This window comes from Nycticebus coucang, chromosome 2, assembly GCF_027406575.1.
Source record: "Nycticebus coucang isolate mNycCou1 chromosome 2, mNycCou1.pri, whole genome shotgun sequence".
Classification (NCBI taxonomy): Eukaryota; Metazoa; Chordata; class Mammalia; order Primates; family Lorisidae; genus Nycticebus; species Nycticebus coucang.
The window spans coordinates 152,925,222-152,951,098 of NC_069781.1; the positions used below are offsets into that span (position 1 = coordinate 152,925,222).

The 25,877-nt window shown below is 43.9% G+C and overlaps 1 protein-coding gene and 1 long non-coding RNA gene across 4 annotated transcripts in view; one reads left to right on the forward strand and one right to left on the reverse strand.

Annotated features, from left to right (window-relative positions):
• Positions 1-25,877, forward strand: part of FTO (FTO alpha-ketoglutarate dependent dioxygenase) — a 413,048-nt gene that overhangs the window by 386,852 nt on the left and 319 nt on the right. For 2 of the 3 annotated variants that reach the window (XM_053601915.1, XM_053601925.1), the window contains one exon: positions 23,868-23,995. In XM_053601915.1, the coding sequence (XP_053457890.1) occupies positions 23,868-23,995 (128 nt within the window). Of the gene's footprint in view, positions 1-23,867; positions 25,874-25,877 lie in introns of those variants that run through there. The other variant, XM_053601932.1, reaches the window with a different exon arrangement.
• LOC128593689 (uncharacterized) lies at positions 7,560-10,969 on the reverse strand. The gene is made up of 3 exons (XR_008382399.1): positions 10,868-10,969; positions 9,811-10,023; positions 7,560-8,301 (listed from the first exon to the last, which is right to left on the reverse strand). It is a non-coding gene; the product is annotated as an uncharacterized LOC128593689 (long non-coding RNA).

Consider the following 25,877-nt stretch of genomic DNA (forward strand, 5'->3'; position numbering starts at 1 on the left):
AGAGAAGAGGCAGTGGGAAGAGGCAGTGACTTGTGTGCATTTTGGCCTGAAGCGTTTGCGTCAACGTTCTGCTCCTAGGAGAGTATACTTTGACTTATGTGTTGCTTGCTTAACAGACCACAAAAGTCAACATCTCTCTGGAAGAACAGCTCGTGCTTGGAGGCGTCACAAGCTCCAAAAGATCCTGTTAAGGCAGGATATTGCGTGAAACCCACAAGTGGGACAAAACCCCATGTCTCCTAATTATAATGTTAATATTTAAGAAAGCATCAAAGTCTGCCTCTGTGTTTTATACCATAAAAGGGCCAGGATTCTCTTTTTTTTTTTCTCCTTTTGCTTTTTGGACCTGGAAGCACATCAACTTTTTTTTTTTTCCAACAACAGAATGCGTCTCTTGTCCCTGGGTATGGCAAGGCTTCAAAGAAGCCAACTTAGAGCGGGGAGAGAAAAGAGGTGACAGATAGAAGTCAGCGCACACTGGAAAGAGATACAAGAGAGGGTCTTGGGGTGCAGTCCTACCTCCTCCCCCCACAAAGAAGGCCATCAGATATTATTTCAGACAGTTCTCTTGCAAGCCCTGCGACGGGTCCCTAATTTTTTTTGTCATGCAGGTATTGGTGTGGCAGACACAAACATAAAATCCTCTCTGACACCTACTCAGGGCACATCCTGGAGTGGCCGTGTGACCCCAGCATGCCTTCTAGCCCCCCACGGTCTTCCTCTTGTGCACAGTCTTCCTAAATAAGCGTGGGCCACGTTCAGTCCATGCTAAGCCCTGTGTCAGTAGCCAAAGAAGAAATCAGATTTGAAGCAAAAATAATAAGTGCTGTAAATCATTAGATGTCCCCCAAACACTGTGGCCTTGTTTGGAGCTTACGGCATGCACAGGAGTAGCAGAAGGCCCCTAATCAGAAACTCAGAATGAGCAGCAGCATCACAGAACAGATGGGCAGAGGCTCCGGACTTCCCTTCCTTCATGAGAGGAGGGGCCATTATTTAAATTTATATACAATCAAAGCCACCGGAACCCCATTCTGCTGATTAAATCTGGATGATCACAATATCTAGATGCATTAAACAGTGACCTTCTCAAATCGTATGCCAACGGAGATGCTACATGGCCCTGGCCAAGGACACTGTGGGTTTGTGCAATAGGCATTTTAGTCCTGGTGCCAGGTCAGTGGGGATACGACAGAAAACCAGACCGATTTCTGCCAGCATCTACCTGCCGTGCAGGTAGCTCTTCCTCCTTGGTTAACCTGCACCCCACCCTGTTCATCTGAGAAATTACTTTAGTCAGATTATTCTACCTAAACAATCATGAAGGGGACTGGGGACTAGACGATGCCAGGTAAAGGGAGGAGGCTTTTTGAAATTCAATTTGAGCTGTTGAATCAAGGGTGGCGTTGCTTCCTCCAAGCTATTCACCTCCCGCCAATAAATCTGTAAAAAGCTGATCACCAGATGTTCCAAGAGTTTGCATCCCAGTCCCACTGGAATCTTGCTGCAGAACCTGGGGACTTCGAAACAGCTTCACATGGAAACCAACATTCCCTCCGATACCAAAGATTGGTGTGGGAAACATGGCATGTGGAGTGCAGCTTGGGAGGCCCAGTCCTGAATTCCGCCCTTGGTTAAGGTATTGGAAGATTCGGAGTTGAGTGAGAATGTCCCTAAGGCCTCTTTGATCTGTGTTACGGGTCACTCATTCTTGGTTACTTGTGGAAGTTACATACTCCCATAGACATGGAGGGGAGCCCCGATCACCCCTCGGGCTTTGCCGATTGTCTGTAATGGCAAAATTCCAGAGGTGGGGGCACATTTCACTTCTCATACAATTTTAAGAATTCCAAAAGTCAGTTTCTTACGGCAAACAAATTTTAATTTAAAAACTTTGGGATAAAATTTTGGGATAGCAGAGATCATTTTTCATTCCTTTCATTCAGGTTCAAGGACCCCTCCGCCTCCCTTTGATTGCAGCCAATGAAAGAAAACCTTTAAAAACACACTTTATGAGAAAATAAAGATACCCTTTGGGGGCTTTATTTTTAATGAGGTTTTCCCTACTTAGCTGTCCTCTTGAGTGGAAAACAGAGCATGTCACATACATATATTTTCTTAATTGTAAAAAGTAAATATTCTAAAATATATTTTTTAAATTGTGATTATGTTACAGTGGTTTCTATGTACCATAGATTAGATTTTTATTAAGGGTTTTATTAAATAACGTGTTTCACCAACATCTAATTAAATCTTCTATCTAAATTGAACAGAAAATTATGGGGGAAAAGAAAGCATTTGTAGCTGACTTTATTACAGATAAGACTATTATTTGTTCATCTTAAGAATTTGAGATCAGATTTACAAGCAGCATCCTCATCAAATTTCTTTTCTGGGCTGCTGAGCCCTGGCCCCTTGAAAGCAGCCCATTATTCCCCCTCCCCCCATTTTATTATAGTGTCCTGGTTGTTGGCAACACGCCTGCTGTTTAAGGTTACTTTCATTAATTAACCGAAAGTTAATTTCTTTGCAAGCAAAATCTCTGATCTCATTATGTTGCCTTTAAAGCCAAAAGCTTCAGGTTTTCTGGTCTCCTTTGATGACACAATAAAAAGCATGCTCTTTATCTTAAGGGAAACTGTCTCCAGGGTTTAATTTAATAGTCCTTGAAATAGTTACAGCACAGTCAGGCAGACTACGATTATATGCCAGTTTTAGAAAACCTTGGCTTTGTCATGGTTAGAGAGCCAGTGACTGGTACAGATGTGGGCTACAGTGGATCCATTTCCAAATAAGTTCTGCATTTTACCTCTTTAAATCCTATCTTTACATACACGTGCGTGCAAACACACACACACACACACACACCCCCCTTCCATTGTACAGCTTATTTGAGAACCAAACAAATACCAAAACCAATGTTCCTTCCAAAGCATGGCCCTGTCCATCTGTCTAGCCATCTTAGTCTCTGGGATTTTGGAGGGTTTCGGAGGTTGTGTTATGTTTTGTCTGTTTGCCTTTGCTGCGGTTGGTAAACTGTCTTTGTTCCTCTGGTGGAAGCAGAGTAACACTGGGTGTTACAGAGAGTTGAGGGTAGTACTTTGGAGCCTGGTGGACCTGGATTTGAATGCCAGTCTTTTCTCGTGCAAGTTGAGCGTCCTAAATCCTAAGTGGTCCATAATTCAAACTATTTAGAGTACCAACAAGCTACTCAAAGGAAACGATGCTCCAAGGAGCAGTTTAGATTTGAGATTAGGGATGCTCAATGGGTAAATATAATGCAAATACTCCAAACTCAGAGAAAATCTGTAATCTGAAACATGTCTTGTCCCAAGCATTTTGGATAAGGGCTATTTAATGTATACTGGCTCTGTATCCTGAACACATTATTTAACCTCTCTGAACTTCAGTTACCTCATCTGTAAACTTTGAATGATTATATAAAAATGATTAAATAAGATACAATGGCCCATAGTGGGCACTTAATGAATGTTGGTCCCCTTCCCTTGACAGTCCTGATCTAGTCTTTACCAACACACGTGTTTCTCGAGATGGGTTTATCTGACGTTTGGGGGCCGCCTCCATACAGACTGCTATAGCAAAAGCTGCTGGGGACACAGCCAGGTTCCAAGAGCACATTTGGGGGGGGGATTCCGTGAGTTAGGCTCTGTCTTGCCCCAAATGCTCTCTCATAGACTTGAGAACACAAACAGCGTGTTCTCTTTGTCTCTCTGAGTTAGCTTCATCTTCAGTGATGAAATCTTGTTGCTTTCTGGAGCATTAAATTCAGTGAGTTGAGAGTGGCCAAAATGTCTTTTCAGAACCACCAGGTGTAGGTCACAGAGAGGGGACAGAACTCTTCAGGTGGCTCCAGTCTCCAGAGCCATCCAGCTACATGGAGAAGCCATTTGTATCCCTCTGAGTCCACTGATGTTGCACACACACAGCTGAGATTTGCAGAGTCCGGAGGGGAGGGCTGCTTTGAGGGGGTGATGGCATGACCTGACACACTGCTTCAGATGCCTGGGAGACTGGGTCTGTGCCTTGTGCCTGTGTCCCCTGTACCAGTTCCTGATGGAGGATGCAATTGACTGAACTCAAGCAGGTCAAAATCATTTAGGCAGAAAATCCTAGGTCTTGGATAGAAAAGTCATGTGCCTCTTGGGCCTTTGGCAGAAGTCAAAGGTCCAAGGTAATGTATTGGCAAAGATCCTGTCTGCCTCGGTGCCTTACTTACTGCTCCCCCATGCTTTTAGGATGGAAATATTGTCAATGCTATTGATTAGTTGATCTGATAATCCAGCAGGCTCCCTGCTGTGTTAAATTTCCTACTTTTAGATGACTATAAGTATGGGCAGAGTGTGTACTTCTGTTGGAAAGAACTCTCAGTGGGCCTTGCTAAGACACTACTTCTACAGTGAGGTTGCTGCCGGCGTGACAATTCCAATTATTCTTTTGGCTGTCATATTTAACCCTTCCCTAGTTATCCATTTTTATCTAGCCTTGAGATTTGGAAGACACTTTAGTCTTCTGCCTTGGGCCTTTAGGGTCTCCTGATTTATTAGCATGTTTTGCATACATGTGTTTAGATTTTTGTTTTAATGTATTGTGAGTACACTCCCTTCTCTAGATCTTCCTGTTGTTCACATGCCCTCCATAGCAGAAATGACATTCACCTTTCTCCTTGTCATATACTGATCCTTAAACCTTGCATTAAGCATGCTCCTTATTTATGATTCATAATGTGTGGATCTCAAAGGGGGACTGTAGACTGGAGCAGTGGAGGAGCAGCGAGATGACGAACAAGCATTGACGTTTGTTTGCAAGTTGCTTGGTCTGGAATAGTGAGAAACCTGTGTCCCCTGACTGGTCTTTGTTTAGTTGTTGGTTATTCACCCCACCCTCTCTCCAACCTCACTCTCCAGGCTCTTCAGCCCTTATTGAAAGGGTGTGAGGGTACCCTTGAAAATCTAAACTTACCACCTTAATGAATTATTCTTCAACTGTTGGGGTCTCTGGTGCCATTTGTTCTATATCCCAGCTTGCTGTGCTGGACACCAGGCATATTGTCTATCTTGGTAGAGGGAGTGCAGAATGACTACTTTAACCCGCTTTGCAAAATAATACAACAGTAATAAGGCCTCCTGGCAGAGCACATTAAGCCTAATTCAGATTTTTTTAAAAGTCTGAAACAAATCATAAACACCTGAGAAATGAGGTTCATAATGGAAACCCAAGCAGCCCTTTAACCTGGGCAGAATCCTATAACACAATTACATACAATTTCACACTTGACTAGAGCTGTTACTTGAGCAAAATAACCATTTTTCTGCTTGCACAAAATGAACCACCAAATCCACGTATCCAACTACAGAAAAATACAGAATTGCCTGTTCAGTCTGCATATAATCAGCGTACTTGATGGGAAGGGCACTGCAGGATCAAAAGAGTTAATAATTGGATCCTGCCCCCACCAGCCACACAATTAAGGGCAAGATTAGCAGAGATGAAAAATTTATTGTGAAAATGCCATGATGGTCTGAAAAGCAAAATGATTCCACTGAGCAGTTGTTCTGTTGCCATAATCCTAATGATCAACTCTATTACACTAATAATAGGAGAAAAACTAATTGCAGTGAGGACAGGACAAATCTTTTTTAATCTGCGTTGTCATCCCAACTAAGTCCCAGCCCATTTGTATTAACCTTTGCTGACAGAGTCACATGATGGACATAATTTCTTATAATTTACCAGCTATGGATCTAACCTTTCTTCATCAAATATTCATAAAGGCAGGATTCTCAATGATTTTCTGTCTCTCTTCATATTCACAGCTTGTTGTCTTCTTCCTTTTTACAGCAATTTGGACACAATTGAAGTCAAATGGAATTAAAGTTAAATGCCTTTAGCAACTAAGGTGCCTAAAAGAAAAGGCTTAGGGGAAGGGTCATGAACTGAAGCGTGAGAGCTTGTATTCCAAGACCCTCCACATCCCAAAGGCTTTGGGGGCCTGCCCTTCCCAAGAAAGGAAAAACAAACCCAGCCAGAGAATGAAATGCCGTTGCCTTCCCTTGGCCTTGCTCAGGCCTCTTGTGCTGGGTGCTCTGAAGTAGAATGGAGAGATCAAGAGCCCCAGGCTTCCCCCTTCTTTAGGCCTTGCCAGGAACGTGGGCAGCCATGACCGGGCCCTGTCTGAGCAGGGGTGCCCAGAGGGGTGCAGGAAACACGCCAGGGGCTGAACTGGTGGACGAGAAAAGGTGGTTAACACGGTTACTTAGAAAACAAACATGAATACCTGAAACCATTCCTGAGAGCATTTTTGGTTTCTAGAAAAACATCTGTTTCTACTTTGCATCTTCCTTGCTTTGACAGTTTTTCTTAACAGGCATGTCTATGGAAAAGTGTTCTGAAGCTTTAGGTGTCTAAAATACGCAGAGTAACTGGTCCTTTACGTTTATTCTACTGCAGGGCTACAGTTTCATTGGGATGGCAGAAGTTGGGGGAAGGTGAGATAGGCCATCAAAAGAAATCCCTTTTTCTACTTCAATCTTCATACAACCCTACCTTTACCAAAACAGCAAAGAACATTGTAGTTACATTCTTACTTAAGGTGCAAAGGAATTGTTTTACCTAGTTGGCTTCAAAGCCCTATATTGGCCAAGCCAAGAATGTACTTCTTGCCGAGTTCCCAGAATTTTGATTGGTAGAGAGGAAATTAGAACTGAAGGCAGTTATAATCTTTAACAACTGCTTCCCATCTCCATGTAAGGTATTTAGTTTTATTCACCACCACTGTTAGCATCTGTCGCTATTTTTAATTACATAAGTAATGCACAATACACTTACATCATAAAAATTTAAACCTTATAAATAAAGATAAAGTCCTCTTTGACCACTGCCTCCAATCCCAGACCTCCTTTCCCTCCCAAACATTCTTTTCTGCATGTAGAGATGTATATGTGGCCATAGACAGGTATGGATTTTTTTTATTTCATGCACATGGTTATTATGCTGTACAAATTGATACCCAGGTTGGTGATTTTACTCAGTGATAGGTCTTGTGTTTAGAAATCTTTTCATGTTAGAACATATAAATCCATATATTTATTTATTTGTTTTAGAGAAGTCTATGGGAGGGATATACTGTAGTTTAGGATCATTCCCTCAATGATAGACATCGAGATTGTTTCTAATTTTTCAAATTACAAGCAGTTGTGCAAAACAACATCATCTACTTGGAACTGAGACAGTTCATAAAATTGTCTGACCAGCATTCTGGCTTTTGCAAATACAATTTGGAAAATGTTTATATACCAACCTTTGGTGTAAACTAACATACTTCATAAATGTTTTCTACCAAGCCATTCTTCCTTTCTGCTGATAAAGACAAAAACAAATAGGAAACATTTCTCATTTTAAGTGCCCCACAAATAAGTAGACACTCTAAACATGGCAGGGAACTAATGTTTTTAATTAGGGAGAAAGTAGTAATCTACTGTCAGAAATGCCCAAGTAAAGAAAGTAAGAAAACATCTTATGGCAAGTTTCTTGTTTCACAGATTTAGGTTATGCAGATCAGACTGTGTCACTGAGCTCTAGCTGTGTACTGGGAAAGCCTCTGACAACGTTCTCCCACACAACAGTGAGTGGGGAGTCTGCCTTGTTCACTGACACCCGTGATATAAAGAGGTGTCACTGATTAAATAAAGGATGGTTTGCCAATCGGGATATGCATACATGGCCTTAAAAACCATCCCTCATTTCAATGCAAATTCCTTACAAATCCAATAGGAGAAAGCAGGACGTTCTTGTAAAGGAACAGAAGATTTTGCCAGAAGGTTTGAGGACTGAATGCCATGAAATGTTTTTCACTAGAATCTCAGACATTGTCATTCCTCTAAACTGGAATTGGATAGGTGCTGCTATATACCCGCCAGTCCCCTCTGGGTTAGTAGACGAAATCATGTACTTTGTCAAATCTTACGCATTTGTATAAGTATAGAATGGAAACTTTGGTCTGAGTTTAATTACAGATTCTCAAATATTTTTAGAACAGTTCACACTAATTACTTTTAGGTTTGGGAGGGATTAATAACCTTAAAAAGTAGAGGTTTTGCTTTAGTAAAAGCCAACAACTGACTCAAGAGAGGCACAGATAGGGAAGTGACCCTTCCAGGTTGTAAGAGATATTGGAGACCTTCCATCCACATTCATGCTGTGATCAGCTCAGCCTTTCACTCTGTACTTTTGTCTGCATCTTGCAAAAGGGGAAGTCCAGAGATACCGTCACGTTGGTGGAACCTAAGGGAAAAACAGATAAATTAGATTTTGTCAAAATTATAAACTTCTGTGCATCAAGGAACATTCTTGAGAAAGTGAAAAGGCAACGTACAGGATGGGAGAAAATATTGCAAATCACACGTCTGACCAAGATTTAATATCCAGAATATGTAATCAACTCCTAAAACTAAATAACAAGAAGACAAAAACCCAATTTTAAAAATAAGCAAAGGACTTCATTAGACAATTCTCTAAAGAAGATATATAAATGGTAAATAAATACATAAAAATAGGCTTAACGTCATTAGCCATTAGGAAAATGCAAATCAAAACCACGTGGGAAACAACTTCACACCTGCTAGAATGGATATAATTTAAAAAAAGAAAACAGAAAATCATAAATGTTGTCAAGGATATGGAGAAATTGGAATCCTCCTAACACCACTGGTGGGAATGTGAATGCTGTAGTGCCTTTGGAGAACAGTTTGGTGGGTCCTCAAAACAATTAAATTCAGAGCTGGACATGGTGGCTGATGCCTAGAATCCTAGCACTTTGGAAGGCCCAGGCAGGATTATCACTTTCGTCTAACAGTTCAAGACCAACCTGGGCAATAGTAGGACCCTATCTAAAAAAAAAAAAAAAAAAAAAAAACAACAACAACTTAGCCAGGTATTGTGATATATGCCTATAGTCCCAGCTATTTGGAAAGTTGAGCCAGGAGGATTGCATGAGCCCAGGAGTTGGAGGCTGCAGTGAGCTATGATGACTCCGCTACACTCCAGCATGGGCCACAGAGCAAGAACTTGTCTCAAAACAAAAAAGAAAATTAAACGTAAAATTACCATATGACCCAATAATTTCAGTCCTGTTAATTCCACACAAAAGAGTTGAAAGCAGAGACGCAAACAAATACTTACATAGCAATGTTCATTGCTGCTTTATTCACAATAGCCTAAAGGTAGAAAGAACCCAAGTAGCCGTCAACAGATGAATAGCCATAGTAGACTGATTCAGCCATGAAAAGGAATTAAATTATGATAAATGAATGAACCTTGAAAGTACTATGCTGCATGAAATGAGCCAGAAACAAAGGACAGATACTATATGATTTCACTTACATTAAATATCTAGAATAGAGAAATTCATGGAGACAGAAGTAGATTCGAGGTTACCGGGGGCTGAGGGAAGGGGAAATTGGGAGTTATTGCTTAATAGGTACAGAGTTCCTGTTTGGCCTGATGGGAAAGTTTCAGAAATTGATGGCAGTGATGGTTGCAATGTAACATAATTAATGCCACTGAATTGTATACTTAAAAAGTATTATGATGGCATATTTTTGGGTTTATATTTTGTTGCCACAATGAAAAAGTGTTATAAAACCTGATATAGAATTTAAGCATATCATCAAAGGACACAAAAGTACCCAATGAAGGATCTAAAAATATTGAAAACATTGTTTCAGTTATTGCTACATAAAAAAATAAGTTAGTGAGTGAAAACAATCAATAATCACAGTTTTTATTTCTTACGTAAGATTCTGGCCTTTTGTGGGTTGACTAGGGCTCAGCTGGACAGATGGTTCTTCTGGTCCACAAAATATTAAACACAGAGGGGACCTTTCCTGTGACTACAGTCAGTGCTCAGCTGGTCTGTTGTCAACTCTGGGACTGCTGGGCAGCTCCCTCTCCAAGAGGCCTTTCCTGCAAGGTATCCCGACTTCTTAACATGGCAGCTCAAGACTCCTAAGGGCACAAAAGCAGAAACTGCCAGGCTTTTTTAATGAACAGGCCCTGTGTCACGTGACCTCTGCTGTGATGTGTTGTTTAAAGCAAGTCAGAGAGGGGGCCAGTCCAGATTCAGCAGAGGAGTGAACGATGGAGGCCTGGGCCACTGGGGCCAGGGTTAGAGGCCAGGAACCACATACACTATTTGCATTTGTGTGGAACTATGAACAGCCACCTCCTGGCGGAAATAGCAGTTAGTATGTACATATTACACATAGAGAAAGTTACACCCAAAGCTGGAGATGGGACGGACTAGAGTGGGACAATCTTGCTTTTTCAGGATGAATCCCTCTATATCATTAGATTTAAAACTGGGTGTACAATGTCTCTATAATATTATGGGTAGTCGTTTGAAGTCTGGACTCCCGGACCAGACTGCCTGGGTTCATCTTTAGGCTACATCACTCAGGATCTCTGTGAGCTTGGACAAATAACACCGCCGCCCCGTGCCTCAGTGTCCCCATCCGTGCTGTGGGGGTCATGATCATACCCACCTCGTAGAGCTATTAGAACTACAGGAGGCAAGCACTTACAGTGCCATCTGACACAAGGTAAATCCTTAGAAAATGTTAGCAATTAACAATGACGACATCAAGAAAGAAAAACGTCATAAGCCCTCAGTGAACTAAGGATCCCAAGACCTGAGTTCTGGTCTCCTGACTTTGCCACAAGCATGTTGAGCCAATCCGTTAACCTGGCCTTTAAACTGAGGGTGTGGGAAGTAAGATTAGTTCCCAAGAACAGGGAGGTTCTACCAACTGTAACGTCTACAAGAGAGGAAGCCATGGCTGTCAAAAATTACCTTGCTAAAAAATGAGAACTCCTTCCCTTTGAGGGGAGAGCTTCACATTCTTTACAGCTGAACCTGTTCCTTCATCCTCAGGCTGTACCCACTGCGGAGAAATAATTCACAGACTCACTCGCTGCCTGGCCAAAGACCTTTCTCCTGGGAAAGAACTTTATAAATCATTTGAAGTTAGTGACCATAACTCCCAGGCGCTTCTATGAGACCAACTGGAAAAGGACATTAACTTGGAACCAATTAAATTGCTTCTAGTCTTTATTTTCTGGCCTCCTGAACAGATCTCTCCCAGAAGGCTGTTCATGTGGTCAGCCCAGGTGAAACCGTAAAGACGTTTCCCTCCGCTTCCCACCCCGGGGAATGCAGAGCTCTCAGCCTTCTCCATCATACCAGGAGGCAGCGATGATCTATCTTAGGGGTGACTTAAAATAGCCTCCTTAGAAGAAGTTGCATTTTAAAATACCTTTCCCTCTTTTCTCCCCATACACTTGGGAGAGGGGGGGTGAGTGAATTAATGGTAGGCTTTCTGACATTAGTTAAAAGGCCAGAACAAGAGCTGGTTGTGGAGGGGACACCATCCTGGTACCGCTCCATTCTGGCCACACAATCAGCCACTTGCTGATGGCACTCAACACGTTAACACCCTGGCCTTGGAACTTCCCAGTGGGTGCTGTTGGGCACTAAGACCTTTGCAAGTCCATCTGCAGCTCAAAAGTGCAATTTAAATTAGGAAGAGCAAGTTCTCCCAAGTCTCACCTGAGCTCACCTATCAGCTATCTCTGCAAAGAAAGCATAATGGACCCTCAGTAAAGTATTCTGTGCCAACTCCCAGGTGGTCTCGGCTGCAGAACTGTTCCTCCAAAAAGTGTAAATTCTAACTTAACAGTCTGCTGAGAAGCCTGGCTCCCTGGCAGGCCAGGCGCAGGGCAGGAGGTTACAGCAGCTAATCACGTCCTTGCTGTGCTGTCCTGACTCATCGCCGAGCCCTGGCGCGTTCCCAGCTGACCCCGCTCCTGTAACACTCAGTGAGGAGCTGAACTTCTCTACTAATCGGCCTGTTTTCAGGAGCTGGAAAGGTGACTTGTAACAGGCCTCTCGTTCCCAGACTCCTCTATAATGACATTCTGCACAAGCAGATGTCGTCCTTTGATTCCTTATGACCTTCTGAATTTTGGCAAATGAGAAGGCACCTGGGATCCGCAGTGAGGGGCTAAGGGTGTCTTTCCTACCAAGAGCCACTCTCGTCCTCCACCCCACCCTGCCTCATCCCATCTCTGAGGCATGTGGCAAGAACGTGGCCTTGTTCATTTTTCCTGCTGGAAAGGCCTTCTTCCTGGAGCCAGGGGTTTTGAGATGAGGTGGCCAGGACCATTCCACACTGGAGTCTTTACAGATGTGACTCCAAGTCTCTGTGGCTGTCTCAGCTTGACAGATGAGAAAACGCTGCTGCTTCCATGTCCTTCCCAAGGTCACCGCACAGTAAACACTGGTGCTGGGAGAATGAGGTCAGCCCCACACCTGGAGGAACTACCGGCCCCGCTTCCAGACCCCTGCAGGGTGACACTTTGTACCAGCTGGTTGACCAGAGAGCGCAAGACTGTAAGAAACAGGTAATGGCCTATCTTTCTGGTAGCTTTCTCCTCAAAGATGGCCAGCTAGCAGAGTTGTGGTTGCGATGATTAATTAATAAATCCACCCAGTTAACCTGAAGTTTGAAGGCCACGTTGCAACCCTAAGGCAAGTGTCTTTGGCAATGCACCCTTCTCTTCCGAGGCTCCGTGGGCTGTTCAATGGTGGCGTAGCCGACGGCACAGCAGATGCTTTAGCTAGAGGATTTCAGAATTCCGTCTGCTCTCTGTTGAAGTGAATTTTTAAAAACTCGTTCACACCAAGTCATTTTAAAAGCAGAGCCAGCACCAACTGAGAAGGCCAGTTCAGTGTTCTGTGGCTCTCAGCGTATAGGATGACCCTGTTCCTCAGCCTGAATCCACAGCACCAAAGAGAAAAGGAACGGCACAGCCCGGGTGTGAGTGTAGTACTGAGTACACATCAGTGGACATGGAGGACAGGCAGGCTTTGGCATTAGTTCTTTTCTCTTCCAGTGCAAAGGGAGCAATGCATCAAAGCCATCGGGATGATAAGGTGCTGAACCTTCCCTCCCTCCCAGCCCCAGAGCGAGAGTGGCCTGGGAGGCCACAGAAGAGTCTCAAGAGATTCTAGTCCATCAAACAAGTACTGGGTGTAGGTGGAGCTCGTGAGATGACTCAATTCCTGAAGGAACCTGGAAGCTTTCTGTAGAGTGCTGTGACATAGGTCACATCGGTGTCATGCGTAAAACCCTCCAGCAATTCCCATCTCACTTAGAACCAAATCCGGTCTTCACAGTGGCTCCCAGGACCCAGGACTGCACTCAGCCCATTTCTCCCTCATTTCCAAAACCATGATAACTCCTCTTTCCTACCCTAGTAGTGGGGATCACACGAGCTAGCAGAATCAGTACCGCTCTGGTGTTGAGAAGTCCAGAGCCAGAGATTTTAGGGCAAAGAGGCCGGAAGAGTCAGCTCTGATTGTCTGGGCATCTTTCGAAAAGGTCTGCAGATCATCTTCATTCTTATAAGGGTGTTTTTATATAGAATTTCCACCTTAGCCATTCTTGTGCTGCTGTAATAGAATATGGTAAACCAAATATTTATATATAAAATCCCAAGTGTGTGTTTAGAGACGGGAAGAACCTTAGGGATTGTCTAACCTAACCCTCGTTGGACAGGTCTGAGTAATAGTGACCAGAAAGGCAAGATCTGGCCCAAGGTCACAGGCTAACGTAGTGGCAGGACTGAGTCTAGAATTCTCAGACCAGCGTTCTTCCTACCGTACGTACTATCCTACTTGTCAGTGGGTCATAATGGTGTTATTATCCTTCCTTCACGCCTCGTACTTCTGCTTAGTAATTTTACTAAAGTGTCAGGTGGCAGGGAAATCAGTGCCATTTGAAGGAGGTGGATTTCAGAGTCGAGGTGCTTTTAATCGTTTGTGCTTCCCCAGTATGTGTGGCTGCCGTGTGCCAAACTCTGCCCTGGCCTCGGAGGGTGTGTCAGTGAGCGGAACAGACAGAAATCTGCCTTCAGGGAGCTTAGTGTGCGCACACGCGTGCTCTCTGTCTCTCTCTCTCTCTTACACACACGTGCGTGCGCCCCCTCAAATGGTGTCAGGTGTTGTGGGGAGCAATAGAACAGGTAAGGAAACCAGGATTGCTCAGGCTGGGGGAGCACGAAGGGAGACGTCTCTGTCCTGAGTCAGGCAGTAAAGGAAGGTCTCGATGATTGGATTATGTTGAAGCAGTGGCCTGGAGGAGTGGCAGGGACAAGCCACGTGGATATTTTAAGGGAAGAGTTTTCAAGGTAAAAGAATCAGCAGGTGCTGACACCCTGAGAGTGTTCTTGGCGTGGGTCTGACTAGAGCAAAGTGAGCAATGGGCCTTGGAAAGAGGGGACAGAGCCTGGAGGGCCTGGGGGAGCATTAGAAGAATTTTGACTTTGGCCCAGCTTTGAAATCAGTGCAAGGCATAAATTCTCCAAAAGACTAGCACATCCTTGATAAATTGGCTTTTTTATTTTGGCCCACCATATTCTCTCTACTACAGAATTTGGACTGCCTCGCACTATTGGTATTGAGTGCCACTGAGTTTTCTACAATTAAGTGCTCTTGACTTGTTAGTGAATCTTCTTAAGAGAAGAGAAACCCAGGAGGGCCCAGTAACTTCATGTTCCCGATAAGGTTAAAATAAACTTGTGAGATGTTTCTTGGCATCCAAAACCCAATTAAGCAGGTTACATGGAAGTCTTTCTAAAAACAGCAGTACAGTGGAAATAGACTGACAGGTGAACAGATGGAGGGACTATCAACTCAAATTTATTTCACAGCTTACAACTCAAATGAGCATTCCAGAGTCAGAACAGCTGGCCTTTTATTCTGTAAGCCATTGTCCTTTGCTTTGCTCATCTCTCAAGAGTACGAGTGGATTATACTCCATGGCAGTCTGTCTGTCAGTCTGTGACTTTGCAGGCAATAAAAAATCCTTTGTAGAAAAACAGACTTTTTATGTAAATCATGTTTTTCTGTAATGTCTGCTTCTTCCCGTAGGTTATGAAGAGTCTAGGTTTTGGAGATCAGTGACACTGGCCTTTTAGATTTTATTTTCATAATTGTATGCACTACTTAGTGACTGCTATTATCTATCTGATCCTGAGTAAATGGAATTTAACCAATAGTCAAATAGATTTGCAAGAAGAATTTTTTTTTTTTTGATGCTGTAGTGCATCTAAAGAAATCACAGCTGCCTTAAATTTCTAATCATAAATTATTCTGGAATCTTTCTGAAGTTTGAGACTGTCCCATGCAAACTTACTTAAGTTTCAAGCAACAGGGAAGTCATGAGATTTGGAAAGGGTTATCTTTTTTCAATCATGGTCCTTTGTGGGGTTCTGTGCTGACAGAGGACAGCAGAGAGACGGTATTCTATGGCTGAAAGGAGGGCTTGATACTACCCAGTGGGGATTTTGTTCCAGTAATTGCATCAAATTGGACCTTCTGCCACGTTGCAGGTACAGCATTAATATCACTCATTAAGTCATAGGTCTGTACGCCTTCCCTCCCAATGGCTGAGGCACTGGGCAGAATACATTTTCTTCCAAAGTGTTTGTTTTCATTGTTGCCCTTTAAAAATAATGAGTTCATTCTATTCCCTTGCAAGGAAAGCCACTCTAGACTGCTTTGAAATTGTATATCTTTTGTTGAGCACATTTCTGCAGTGGTTCCATATCTTTGTGTGCTGGGGAACTCAACCCGGCCTCTCCTAAAGCTTCTAACCAAGCTGCCTCCGACCTGATCCATATAATCGTCCAGCCCATTTGACCTTTATATTGTTACCCTTGAGCAGGTAGAAGTCATGCAAGTTTCAGGTGACCCTATCATGTGACCAGAGATCAAAGGTCAGCAGCTCCTAAATGTTCAGCTGTCAAGGTAGCCCATTCATCACTATCATTATGTAATTGACAAGCCGACAAATGAACCTGGGGATAAAATTATTCCCAACCCTCTACCTTCTGGGTTTACACCCCAGTGGTGGGCCAAGCAGTCTCACATATTAAGTGCTTCCAAGGGCCTGCCGGAGTCCCTGAAGTAGGGGGGAGGATTTGCAGAGATCTATGTGCAGGACCCCAGAAAGTCACCGGTTGCTCTGGGGGCCAACTTGTAGGTCTGCAAGAGCCAGTCCAGAATCTAGTTTCCTCTGAAATGGATATGACTGTAATGTTAGTCCCTCCTGGACATCCCCCTACCCTGTCCACCTTTGCATCTCTGTGGTTCTTTGTGGCAGGTTAATATGGTGCAGTGTATTCACACACTGGCCTGATCCTAAGAGTCACTTATGAAAATCAAGGTTCCCAGAACCCTCTACTGGAGAGTCTGACTTGGAGCTAGGTGCCTCTGGGAAACTCCATTTTTAACAAGGGCCCAAAATGATTCCTTTGATGTCTGTGTTTGGGAATAACACAAAAGAGCTTGAGAGTTGGAATCAGATCATTTTGCCTTCCAATCCCAACTTCTTCCCTTTGTGGCTATGAAATCTTAGCTAATCTTCTGGGCCTCAGTTTCCATTTTGAAGACAGATGTATACAGGGCCTGTCACTTCTTAATGATTTTATTCACATTATTACTATGCCTTTGGTCTGAGAGGAGATGTCATTGGAGGGGCACAAGCATGACATGGAGTGTCTATATACTATCTCCCATGTCAACAAAAGTCTCTGTTAAACTTGCAGGGACAGTTTTCAGAGGAATAGGAGTGAGGGGACGCCGTGAGGATCACACAGTGTAACCACATGGGTTGGGGAGGGCACAGCACCCCTGGAACCCCGGAAGAAAGACTTGGGATGGCTTTGAACCATTCCCTGACTCCAAAGTGCCTCTGACGTCCACACCAGCAAGAGGCTCTCGCAGTTCTTGTTTCTTCATCTCCTGACCTCCTGGGGGTCCTGTCTGAACATCTTTATGCCTCACCCGGGTCACCTTCTTTGGTAGAGTGTTTGCCATAGGCCAGGAGAGCTCTTAGCAGTGACAGCCATGGTTATTGGATTATATGGCATTTCTAATATTATGTGTCAGAGAAAGTGTAGGTCATACAAGCGCTGAGGGGAAGAATTGGGAACCATGAAAACCACGCACAGAGAAAGCCCTTCAAGTTCCAGACAAATGGCACACAACAGACGCCATGTGGAGCAGCTGGGTGTCGCCTACACTGTCGCCTTCTCCCAGTGAGCAGAGCGGTGGGGACCCACAGTCCCTACTCTAGAATATGCTCATTGTCTCACCGAGATCCGGGCAGCACAGTTATCCATGCTGATGGGATAAAGTTTTCTCAGAAACCGATGGTTATCCACGTGGCTCAGCAGCTTGTCCTTGGTGTTCAGAAGCATTTGTTGCTCAGTCGGCATCAGAGCACCTGTCCAGCACCTGAGCTGGCTGTCTTACGTTAGACTTCCCGCTTCTTCCCCGAAGGAGAGTTGTACACAGCTAGAAGTTAAGTCAAGCCCAGCTTCTCAAGGGGTCACACTTGAAAAACACTACCTGCTAAAAAGGTATATTGAACCTGAAATGTTAAAAAAAAGCTCAACCCTGGAGAAAAGTGTGGCTTTTCCTCACTCTCTGACATGTGCTGACTTTACTGATCTGGAAACGTAAACATGTGGTACACAGGCAGGGGGGTAAAAGCCTTTCAGAGAAGCTGAAGTTCCTTTGTGGAAACCCATTTAAGACTGGGTTTTACTCAGTGATTCTAGGGCTCGTAAACCAAGTTACACGAAGTTGGCAAGCCGATGTCACACAGCCCCTTCGGGCAGAGCAGGCCACGTAAGTAGGACAAGGTGGCTATTTATTTCTAAAGTTGCCCACGATGCCATGACAGCAGTAACAAAAGTCCAAGAAAGCAGGTTGTAAACTCATTAACTTATTTTTCTCTTTTCAAAGCATTTAGAATGTTGAGTAGAAGATTCTTATGAACTGGACCACCTACTCTTTTTATCGCTGACTAAAACAGATCAGAGGCAAAGCGTAAGGGAATATGAAAGACACTACAGTGGGGTTGCCAGATACACAAGGTTGGATTTTAAACATAGCATTTAAGGGAGCCATCCTGGGTGCCAAAATCATACACGAAAATCCCTTCGATTTGAGCACCGAGTACTCCCAGGGATTTATGTACCATGTTACATGGGCAATCCTTACCTTTAACAGTGGAATCGCTCATGTGGCAAGATGCTTTGACATCATGGCCCCAAGGTCACCAAGCTAGCAGAGAACATTAGGGTCCTGTGTGATCTCACACTCCCTCCAAAGCAGAAGGCCGGTGAGGGGGTTGCTGACACTTTCCATCTCCATCTCCCACTTTATTCATGCTGATTCGAGCAGGTTAGTGGATTCCATGTCACACTGGTGTTTCCTCCCCGAGGCCTCTGTCCGTCAATACTGGCTTATATTGTTTGAGGGAATCCATTATGAGGTGGCTGAAACCCAGTGGACCCCTGTTTAACATTAGCCCGAGTGACTGTCAGCTCCTTATTGTGAAGTAGAATTCCAGAAGGAAGCTGTGACTTGAAGAACTGAACACGTTTTTAGTCGTTGGGTATTTTCTGATGAGGCTGTTAAACGGCTGTAGTCTTTAGAAGTGTGATTTCTTTCATTTTTATTTATGAGTGGAACAAGCCCTCTGGCCAATGTTGCATAATGATCAGCTATGTTTTTAAAATAGGACTGGTAACATATAAGAAGAGGGATATTGAGCCATAATTATACATGTATGTGGTACTTTTCATATTTTAGAGGGCTTTTATATACATCATTTGATTCTATCATTGTACAACCCAGTGAAGCACAAAAGCATTAACTTCAGTATTATAGTTGAGCAAACCAAGAGGTTGAGATGTTTTTCTTAAGGTCACCTGGTGAATATAATTAGAGATAGTTTATGCACTTAGAAGCTGAACGTGTATCTTTTATTTCTATAGACTACAGATGTTTGTGCTGTAAAAAACATTAAAGTCATTTGAGTGAAAAAAGAAGAAAAATGCCTTCTCACTTATCTGCCATAGTAATAGTCCTTCTAGAAACTAGAAAACAGCATTTGCTTCTTTCCTACTCCTGAAATGGTTGAGAACATCCTGAGTATCTAAATTTGACAAGAATGGCTAAGTAGTCGATGGATAGGATCCACTCTAATCCAAATGGAAATCCATAAAAAAGATGGAATGTAGTAAAACGGATGGCCAGGCAGATGTCCAGGAGTCTGCCCGGGCCCTGGCTCCCTCCTCAGCAGTGGAGCAGCCTCAGTCAAAATAGGGATCCACCGCTTCCCTCTGCCATTTATCCCAGGTTGTTATAAAAGGACAAAACTGCTGTGTATCAGAATTCTCTGGGACACTTAACAGGCACAAACTGCAATTGTTATTTTAATCAGGAATTGCTCTTTCCAATTAGGGAGGTCTCTCGCAGGGTTTCCTTTCTCCGCCCCCTTCAGTGGCCAGTGCGGGTAAGGCTGCGCACCTCTCCATTGCGTTCTCATTTCTGTGTGTGATTGCTCCTCCTGATGAATGTTTTAGCAGAAACCATTTCTCCTGAAATCTGTTATGATCATTTCATCGAGAGTAATGGAAATATTACCTGTCCTTCTTTATTTGTTGCAAAATTTAGGGACAAGGAAGAAGACCGTATATGTTTTCTTAAAATCAATGGCCGGCACATTACTGTAAAACCTATTGATTAAAAACACAAAGTATAATGTTAGTCATTTAGTCTGTGAAGTGATGCAATAAGGGAAGAAATTTATCCTTTGACTTTTGCATTAACCTTTTATTGACTGCTTGCATACCCATAATTAACACACACTTTAGCTAAAGTGGTTAATTTCAGCATGGCGGCCACTGTTCACTAATGTAGCTGCAATCCTGACTATCCGAATGTAAGTGCAGCCCTGGGGGAAATCAGCGGGCAGTGAGGCCCTATCTGAGTTACACCTTGCGGGTTGGGGACCTCTGCGCAGTCTGCTAACTGCCAGCCAGTGTGACACCTGTCAGTTGCTTCCTGTTATGTCACTAAGTCATTCCGGGAGAACTATTCCTAAGTAGCAGAGGATTTTAGAGGGTGGTTATAGAGTTCTTTTCAGTCTAAATAATGTTAATTTAGGAGTGAGAGAGAAAGAAAGAGAGAGATAAATAGATCCAGGTTATTTGCTAACCTATGGTGCATTAAAAAGTAGAATTTTCCCTTAGAATAGGATTAGAGAGAACAAGATTGAAAGGGGAAACTTTCTTACAGTTTAGAGGGATTCATGCAGGACTTGGGAATGATGCTGAGTTAAAGAATCTTTTTTAATCTCTAGTCATAAAAACAGGCTTAATTTCATGCAAAGGCCAGTATGGATGGCAGTAATATTGTCCTTGTTTTCTGAGAAGTTTGTCCCAAACAGAAATATTATTTGAACCAAAACCCAACACCAGTGTTCTCACGCTTTTCTACCCAGATGCCGCTCCAGGTGAGGGTTGCCCGGTAGCTCCATGCTGCACATCCTCATAGTCCACAGACCAGGAGAGAATCAAAGTCTTTTCTAGTAGCTTCTGTAACAGTCCTCTGAGTAACTCTTGATTTTATTACAGACTGGGTCACATGACCCCCCCCCACCCTTGGCTTGAAGAGTGTGTGGTGCTGACTAGCGAGAGCCAGTCAAGACTCCTGGCTGTAGTCGTAGCGCCAGTCCCACCCAAACTGAGTCACAGAGCATGGGGAGTGGATGGCTTCCCCACAGGAAAATCAGAATCCAGCTGATGGGAGTTGTGGGACTAGATACAAGACAACAACTGTCCACCACAATCAGTATTCCTTAAACATTTCTTGAGACGGCTTGGGGCCTGTTTATGTTGCAGGGGACTACAGAGTACGTGGTGCAAATGTCAAATCATCTCAAACAACCACCATTTAGAAGGTCAGACAGCAGTGCCTTTTATTAATCCCAGGGCTTCAGGAACAACTGCTGATCCCTTCTGAATCTCAACAGTTTAGCCTGTCCCTGGAAAGTTGTAGCAACGGAACACATACGCCTCCGGGTCCTGGAATGTCACCATGTGAGAGGAGTCAGCTGTAGGCTCACTTTGAGGCAGGCCAGGAACCGCTGCCCCAGTATCTCTAGTGCTTTCTCCGGGAGGATCCATCTGGGCCTCAGCCCCACCCTGGCTGGTGTGCAGGAAGGAGACGCCCAGGTGTCCTCGCGACTCTCTTGGTGGCATCTCTTACCTGTCACAGGTCCTCACTGTCAAAGAACAATAGAGATGATGTTGAATATTTTTTGAGCACGTGCTATGTGCCAGGTAGCGATCGACTTTCTCTGTATTAATTCATGTAATCTTCACATCAACCCCATCCATAAGGGGTAAATAAACCTGCCCAAGGTGGCCTGCCCTGGGACGTCACAGTGCCGGGAGTCCAGAGAACACACCCTTAACCACTGCGCTGCTTCAGAAACTGAGGTCCAAGAAAACAGAACGAATGACGGGAGCAAGAGAAGTAAAACCTCAAAGGGGAAATGCCCTCAAGTAATTCTCAACATTTTCTTTTGCAATTCCACTATCTGGCATGATGCTGGGTCAGGCAATATAATTTGAGTCGGAGTGCCTGTCCGTTCTCATATGTAAATATATCACCTCCAAAAAAAAACACCTTCTGCTGGGCCGAGTCACTATTAGAAACTGACAAGGGAGCACTGGGCATTAAGGAAGAATTTTAAAGCAACCTTGAGATTTCTGAAAAGGGCTCAACTCCCAGCCCAGGTGGAGCAATGAATACATACAACTCCTAGCCTGTCGGGGCAGGAAACTGTGCCACAGCTTTGCCCAACAGAAAAGCCAGTGGGCCCGGGAGCTCGTACAACACAGCACAGGCAGGCCCTGCAGCAGGTTTTAGTATTTTTAATGCACTTTCCCAAAGTGAGGAGGCAAAACCCATTTGACAGGTGAAAAAGCATCTCTATTGACTTTTTACAAACCTTATGATATTCTAGGTGGATCGACACTTATCATAGCCCTTTAATCTGCCAGCTGGGATAATGTGCGCACGGATAATTTATCTTCTGTGAGATTGAAATGCTCGATTTGGAATAACTTTCCCTACCCAGCAAATTGAGCATTACTTGAGGATTCCAAGGCAGAGAGAAAGCACAATTTAAAAAGCTTTGCAGCGTCCCTTTGTAATTAGTTGCAGCTTGCCTTGAATATTAATTTCCCCTTCGTCCCTTTCAAGTGGTTTAGAGACTGTCTCTAGAACCACAGAGATGTACCTCAGCATCGCGGCAGCGAGCGGCACCGCCTCAACCACCCATTATTCAGTGGTCCGCAGAACCCACCCTCTGTTCTTCAGCACGGTGCGTGGCTTATCAGAGCAAACAGTTTAATATTTATGCTAAGAGGATTGTCAAAAGCAGCTTCTGTTGCTTTAATTCTTGTTTTAAATAAATAATGAGAACATTTAAACACATTACTCTTCTTGGGGTCCCGAGGTCAGCTAATCTTATTATTTATGAAGTGATGTGCTACATAATAGTACTTAGCGCATGTTAACAGACGCTATTATCACGGCCTGATGCGGAGAGCTGAAGATATATTGGAATGTTACGTGTAATGTACAGCGGATTGAGTGCAGGGGATGCCGGTATAGCAATTAACCACATTCGAAAATAGGTGTAAAGTTGAAGTATGTTTTCCCGTGGGTATTCCTTCACCATTAATAATTCCCCAGAGAAGAAGGAGCCTCCTCTCCCATCAGGCTTGGAAATGGGGCTGGGATATTCCATCCTTTGATCTCTCCAGGGTCATTCCTACACAGTGGAAAGACAAAGAGTCGGTCCGACCACTTTTTAATTGATTTAGAGAAAGATGCAGAGGGAGCGGGGGAGGAGGGCGGCACCTCAGTGCCTCTTCCAAGTGTACTCAGGGCATTTGTGTTTGCAGCCCCCACTTCCACGGCCTGTGCTCCAGGAGCTTCGAGAAATTACTCATTCCTGGTTGCAATTTGTTCCCTTCTCATCTTCCTTTTTCAGGTGAATAAAGCTAAAGCCACTGAGCTCTCCCAGACCACTTTTTAACTAAGCTGCCCTCTCTGTGAGTAGATGCCAGCCAAGGTGTGATGAAGTTGCCCTAATTTTTTCCTATGAGGCTATAATTTAGCTGCATCTGATAATTAATTTCTCCACTATCGATGAATAATCCATTTAATAAAAACGGTGATTTAAGTTTTTCCTTAGGGACTAACTCTTGCTAGCCTCTTAATTTAATTTTGTGGAAGTTTTCCCCACCTCTTCATCAGAGGAAATTATTATTAACCTCTATTTGCATATATCCTTATAAATCGGTCTCTCCTTGCAGTGCCTTTTTCTGAGCACAGCAAGCTGGGACACTTGTAAATCTCCAGGATCTCCAGAGTCAATCCTGGTCTGTAATATTGTTTAATCTATTCTTGGATGTTTTAATGCAGTAAATTCAATTTAATCTTTCCCAGTAATCTAGTAATACATCGAAATCCCGCAAACATTCAAATCTGATAATGGCTTAATCACACACTTTAAATAACAGTTGAGATAATGAAAAAATAATTCACCATTTTAAAGGCAGAGTAACTGAATTTCCCCAATGATTGGCTTCTACAAAGCCACTCGAGATAATAACAGATCTGGGAATTGCAAAGGAAAAAAAAAAAAGGAAACCCCAGCACTGTACAGAACGATGCTTCCTTCCTAGAACCACCTGCTTTCTGCCCTGCAAGCTCACCTGTTCCTGTCGTCACCACGACCTTCAGCACAGAGGATGGTTTTTGAAGCATCCGCCCGTGTCACTCGGGTTTCTGTGGGCGTGCGTCTTCCAGGCATTTCCTCCCATGAGCTAACTGCCTATTCTTCCTCTTCCAGGTGCCAGTGTCGGATTGCCCGAACTTTGCCCGTAGATCAGAAGCCAGAATGTCGGCCCTACTGGGAGAAGGATGATCCTTTGATGCCTCTGCCATTCGATCTCACAGACATCATTTCAGAACTCAGAGGTCAGCTTTTAGAAGCAAAACCGTAGAAGGAGCACAGGTCTGAGGTGGAGGAGAAGAATCTACCGTTGGCTTTTCTTCTTCAACCTTGTCGCGGGCTTGGGCAAGTGTAGACTTCTCTTGGATCTTAGATCGCAGCACCTGGGTCCCAGTGGTAAACAGCTAGGGAAGGGAGCCCAGGAATTTTTAAGTGTTTAAAATGACACAGTGTTGTAGTCTGATTTGGTATAAAACAAGAATTCGCCCCCCCCCAAAAAAAAAAAAACCTTTTCCACTTGGATTTTTTTTTTTTTTTTCTGTGAGCCAGTCAGCCACCAAGGGCCAAGGAAGGTGACAGAGATGAGCCCAGCGTGTGACAAAACGTGACCTACTTTCCTCTTTCCCAAGCCTTTTTGGAGACTCTAGAGTGGACTCAGTCATCTGAGGAGAGACAGGCCTTAGAGACATCTGTCCCAGTTCCTCACTGTGCTGTGCAGCCTTGGCCACTACCCAGCTGTGGCTACTTAAATTTAAATTCTGTTTTAATTTTAATTAAAAATTCAGTTCCTCAGTTGTCCTAGCCATGTTTCGAGCGCTTAACAGCCACGTGTGGCTAGTGATGACTGTATCGGACAGCACAGATCTACAACATTTTCATGATTATAGAAAGTCCTGTTGGACAAAGCTTCTATAAAGAGTTTGAAATCAGAAATTCTTTTTTAATTTTTTTTTAAGTTACGCAGCCTTGACTTGAAACCCATCTTTTCCAATTCTCTCTACCTTCTATCCCCACAGGAAAGAGAGACTAAAAGAGAAATGACTTAGGGAGAATAGCCCTTTCCCTTCACTGAGGTAAACCTAAGTGAAAGCCCAGGGCTGAGTCCCAGGCACTGCACACAGGGGTAAGGTGGTAACAGTTAAAATAAGTTGGTATCCTGTCTTTAGGAGGTTTCCCTAATCTAATGAAAAAGCTACAGCCCCATTTACGTTGCTCCATGGATTTAACTGGCATAGTATAGTTTTTTTCTCTAAGTGCCCCCTTCACATGTAATGACAGGTTGAATGGAGGCTTCCAGAATCCCTGTGCCCATCCTGTGGCCTTGGGGTGTCAGACAAGGTAGATTAGAGATCAAAACCTGGGCTCTGGTTTCAGAGCACCTGGGTGAAGACTCCCACTAGCTTTTGTGACCTTTGGCATGTTATTTTCCTCAGTTTCCTCATCTGTGTAATGGGGATATATTAAAGGAACCCACGTCCAAGGTGAATGTGAGGTAATCGAGGGCAGATTTAGAGCACTCTCTGGCAGGTGGTTAAATACCCAGTGAATATTAGTAGTGTTGTGTGTCAGTACACTGACCTGATGCCAGCGTCTCTTCTCCTTCTCTCAGTCCTTGTGCCAGTTTTGTCCCCCGATGGCGTTAACACCCTCTTTCTAGCCTGGTGCAAGCTCCTTGGTGTCCCCAGAAATCGTGAGGACAGTTGGCCCCTCTCCCCAGCCTGTTGCCTTCTCCTATAGTTCACAGTAGTCTAGAAGCTGAAGAACTTTTTCCCATTGAGGGGTGTGCTGAGAACAAACTCGTTCCTGCCTCTCAGTCTCAGAGGGTCAAGGTATGTGTCACCACCACGGACTAAACAGCCACAGAAAAGTCACATTAAGCAAAGCAGCCAGGGTCTCATCATGTTGAGGCTCAAGTTCCCTCAGACCACAGGGTTGTTACAGGGATTCAGTGAGATGATAGAGGCGAGGAGGGTGTGGCAGGCAGAGATCACAGATTGGTGCACCTTCAGGCCACCAGCCCAGTGTCGTATTTAGTCCCCAGGCTGTTTGTTCTTCACTGTATTTCATTACGTGCCAATATTTAAAACTGGGAGATTTCACATAAAATAAAAATGTCTGCTTTCTCTT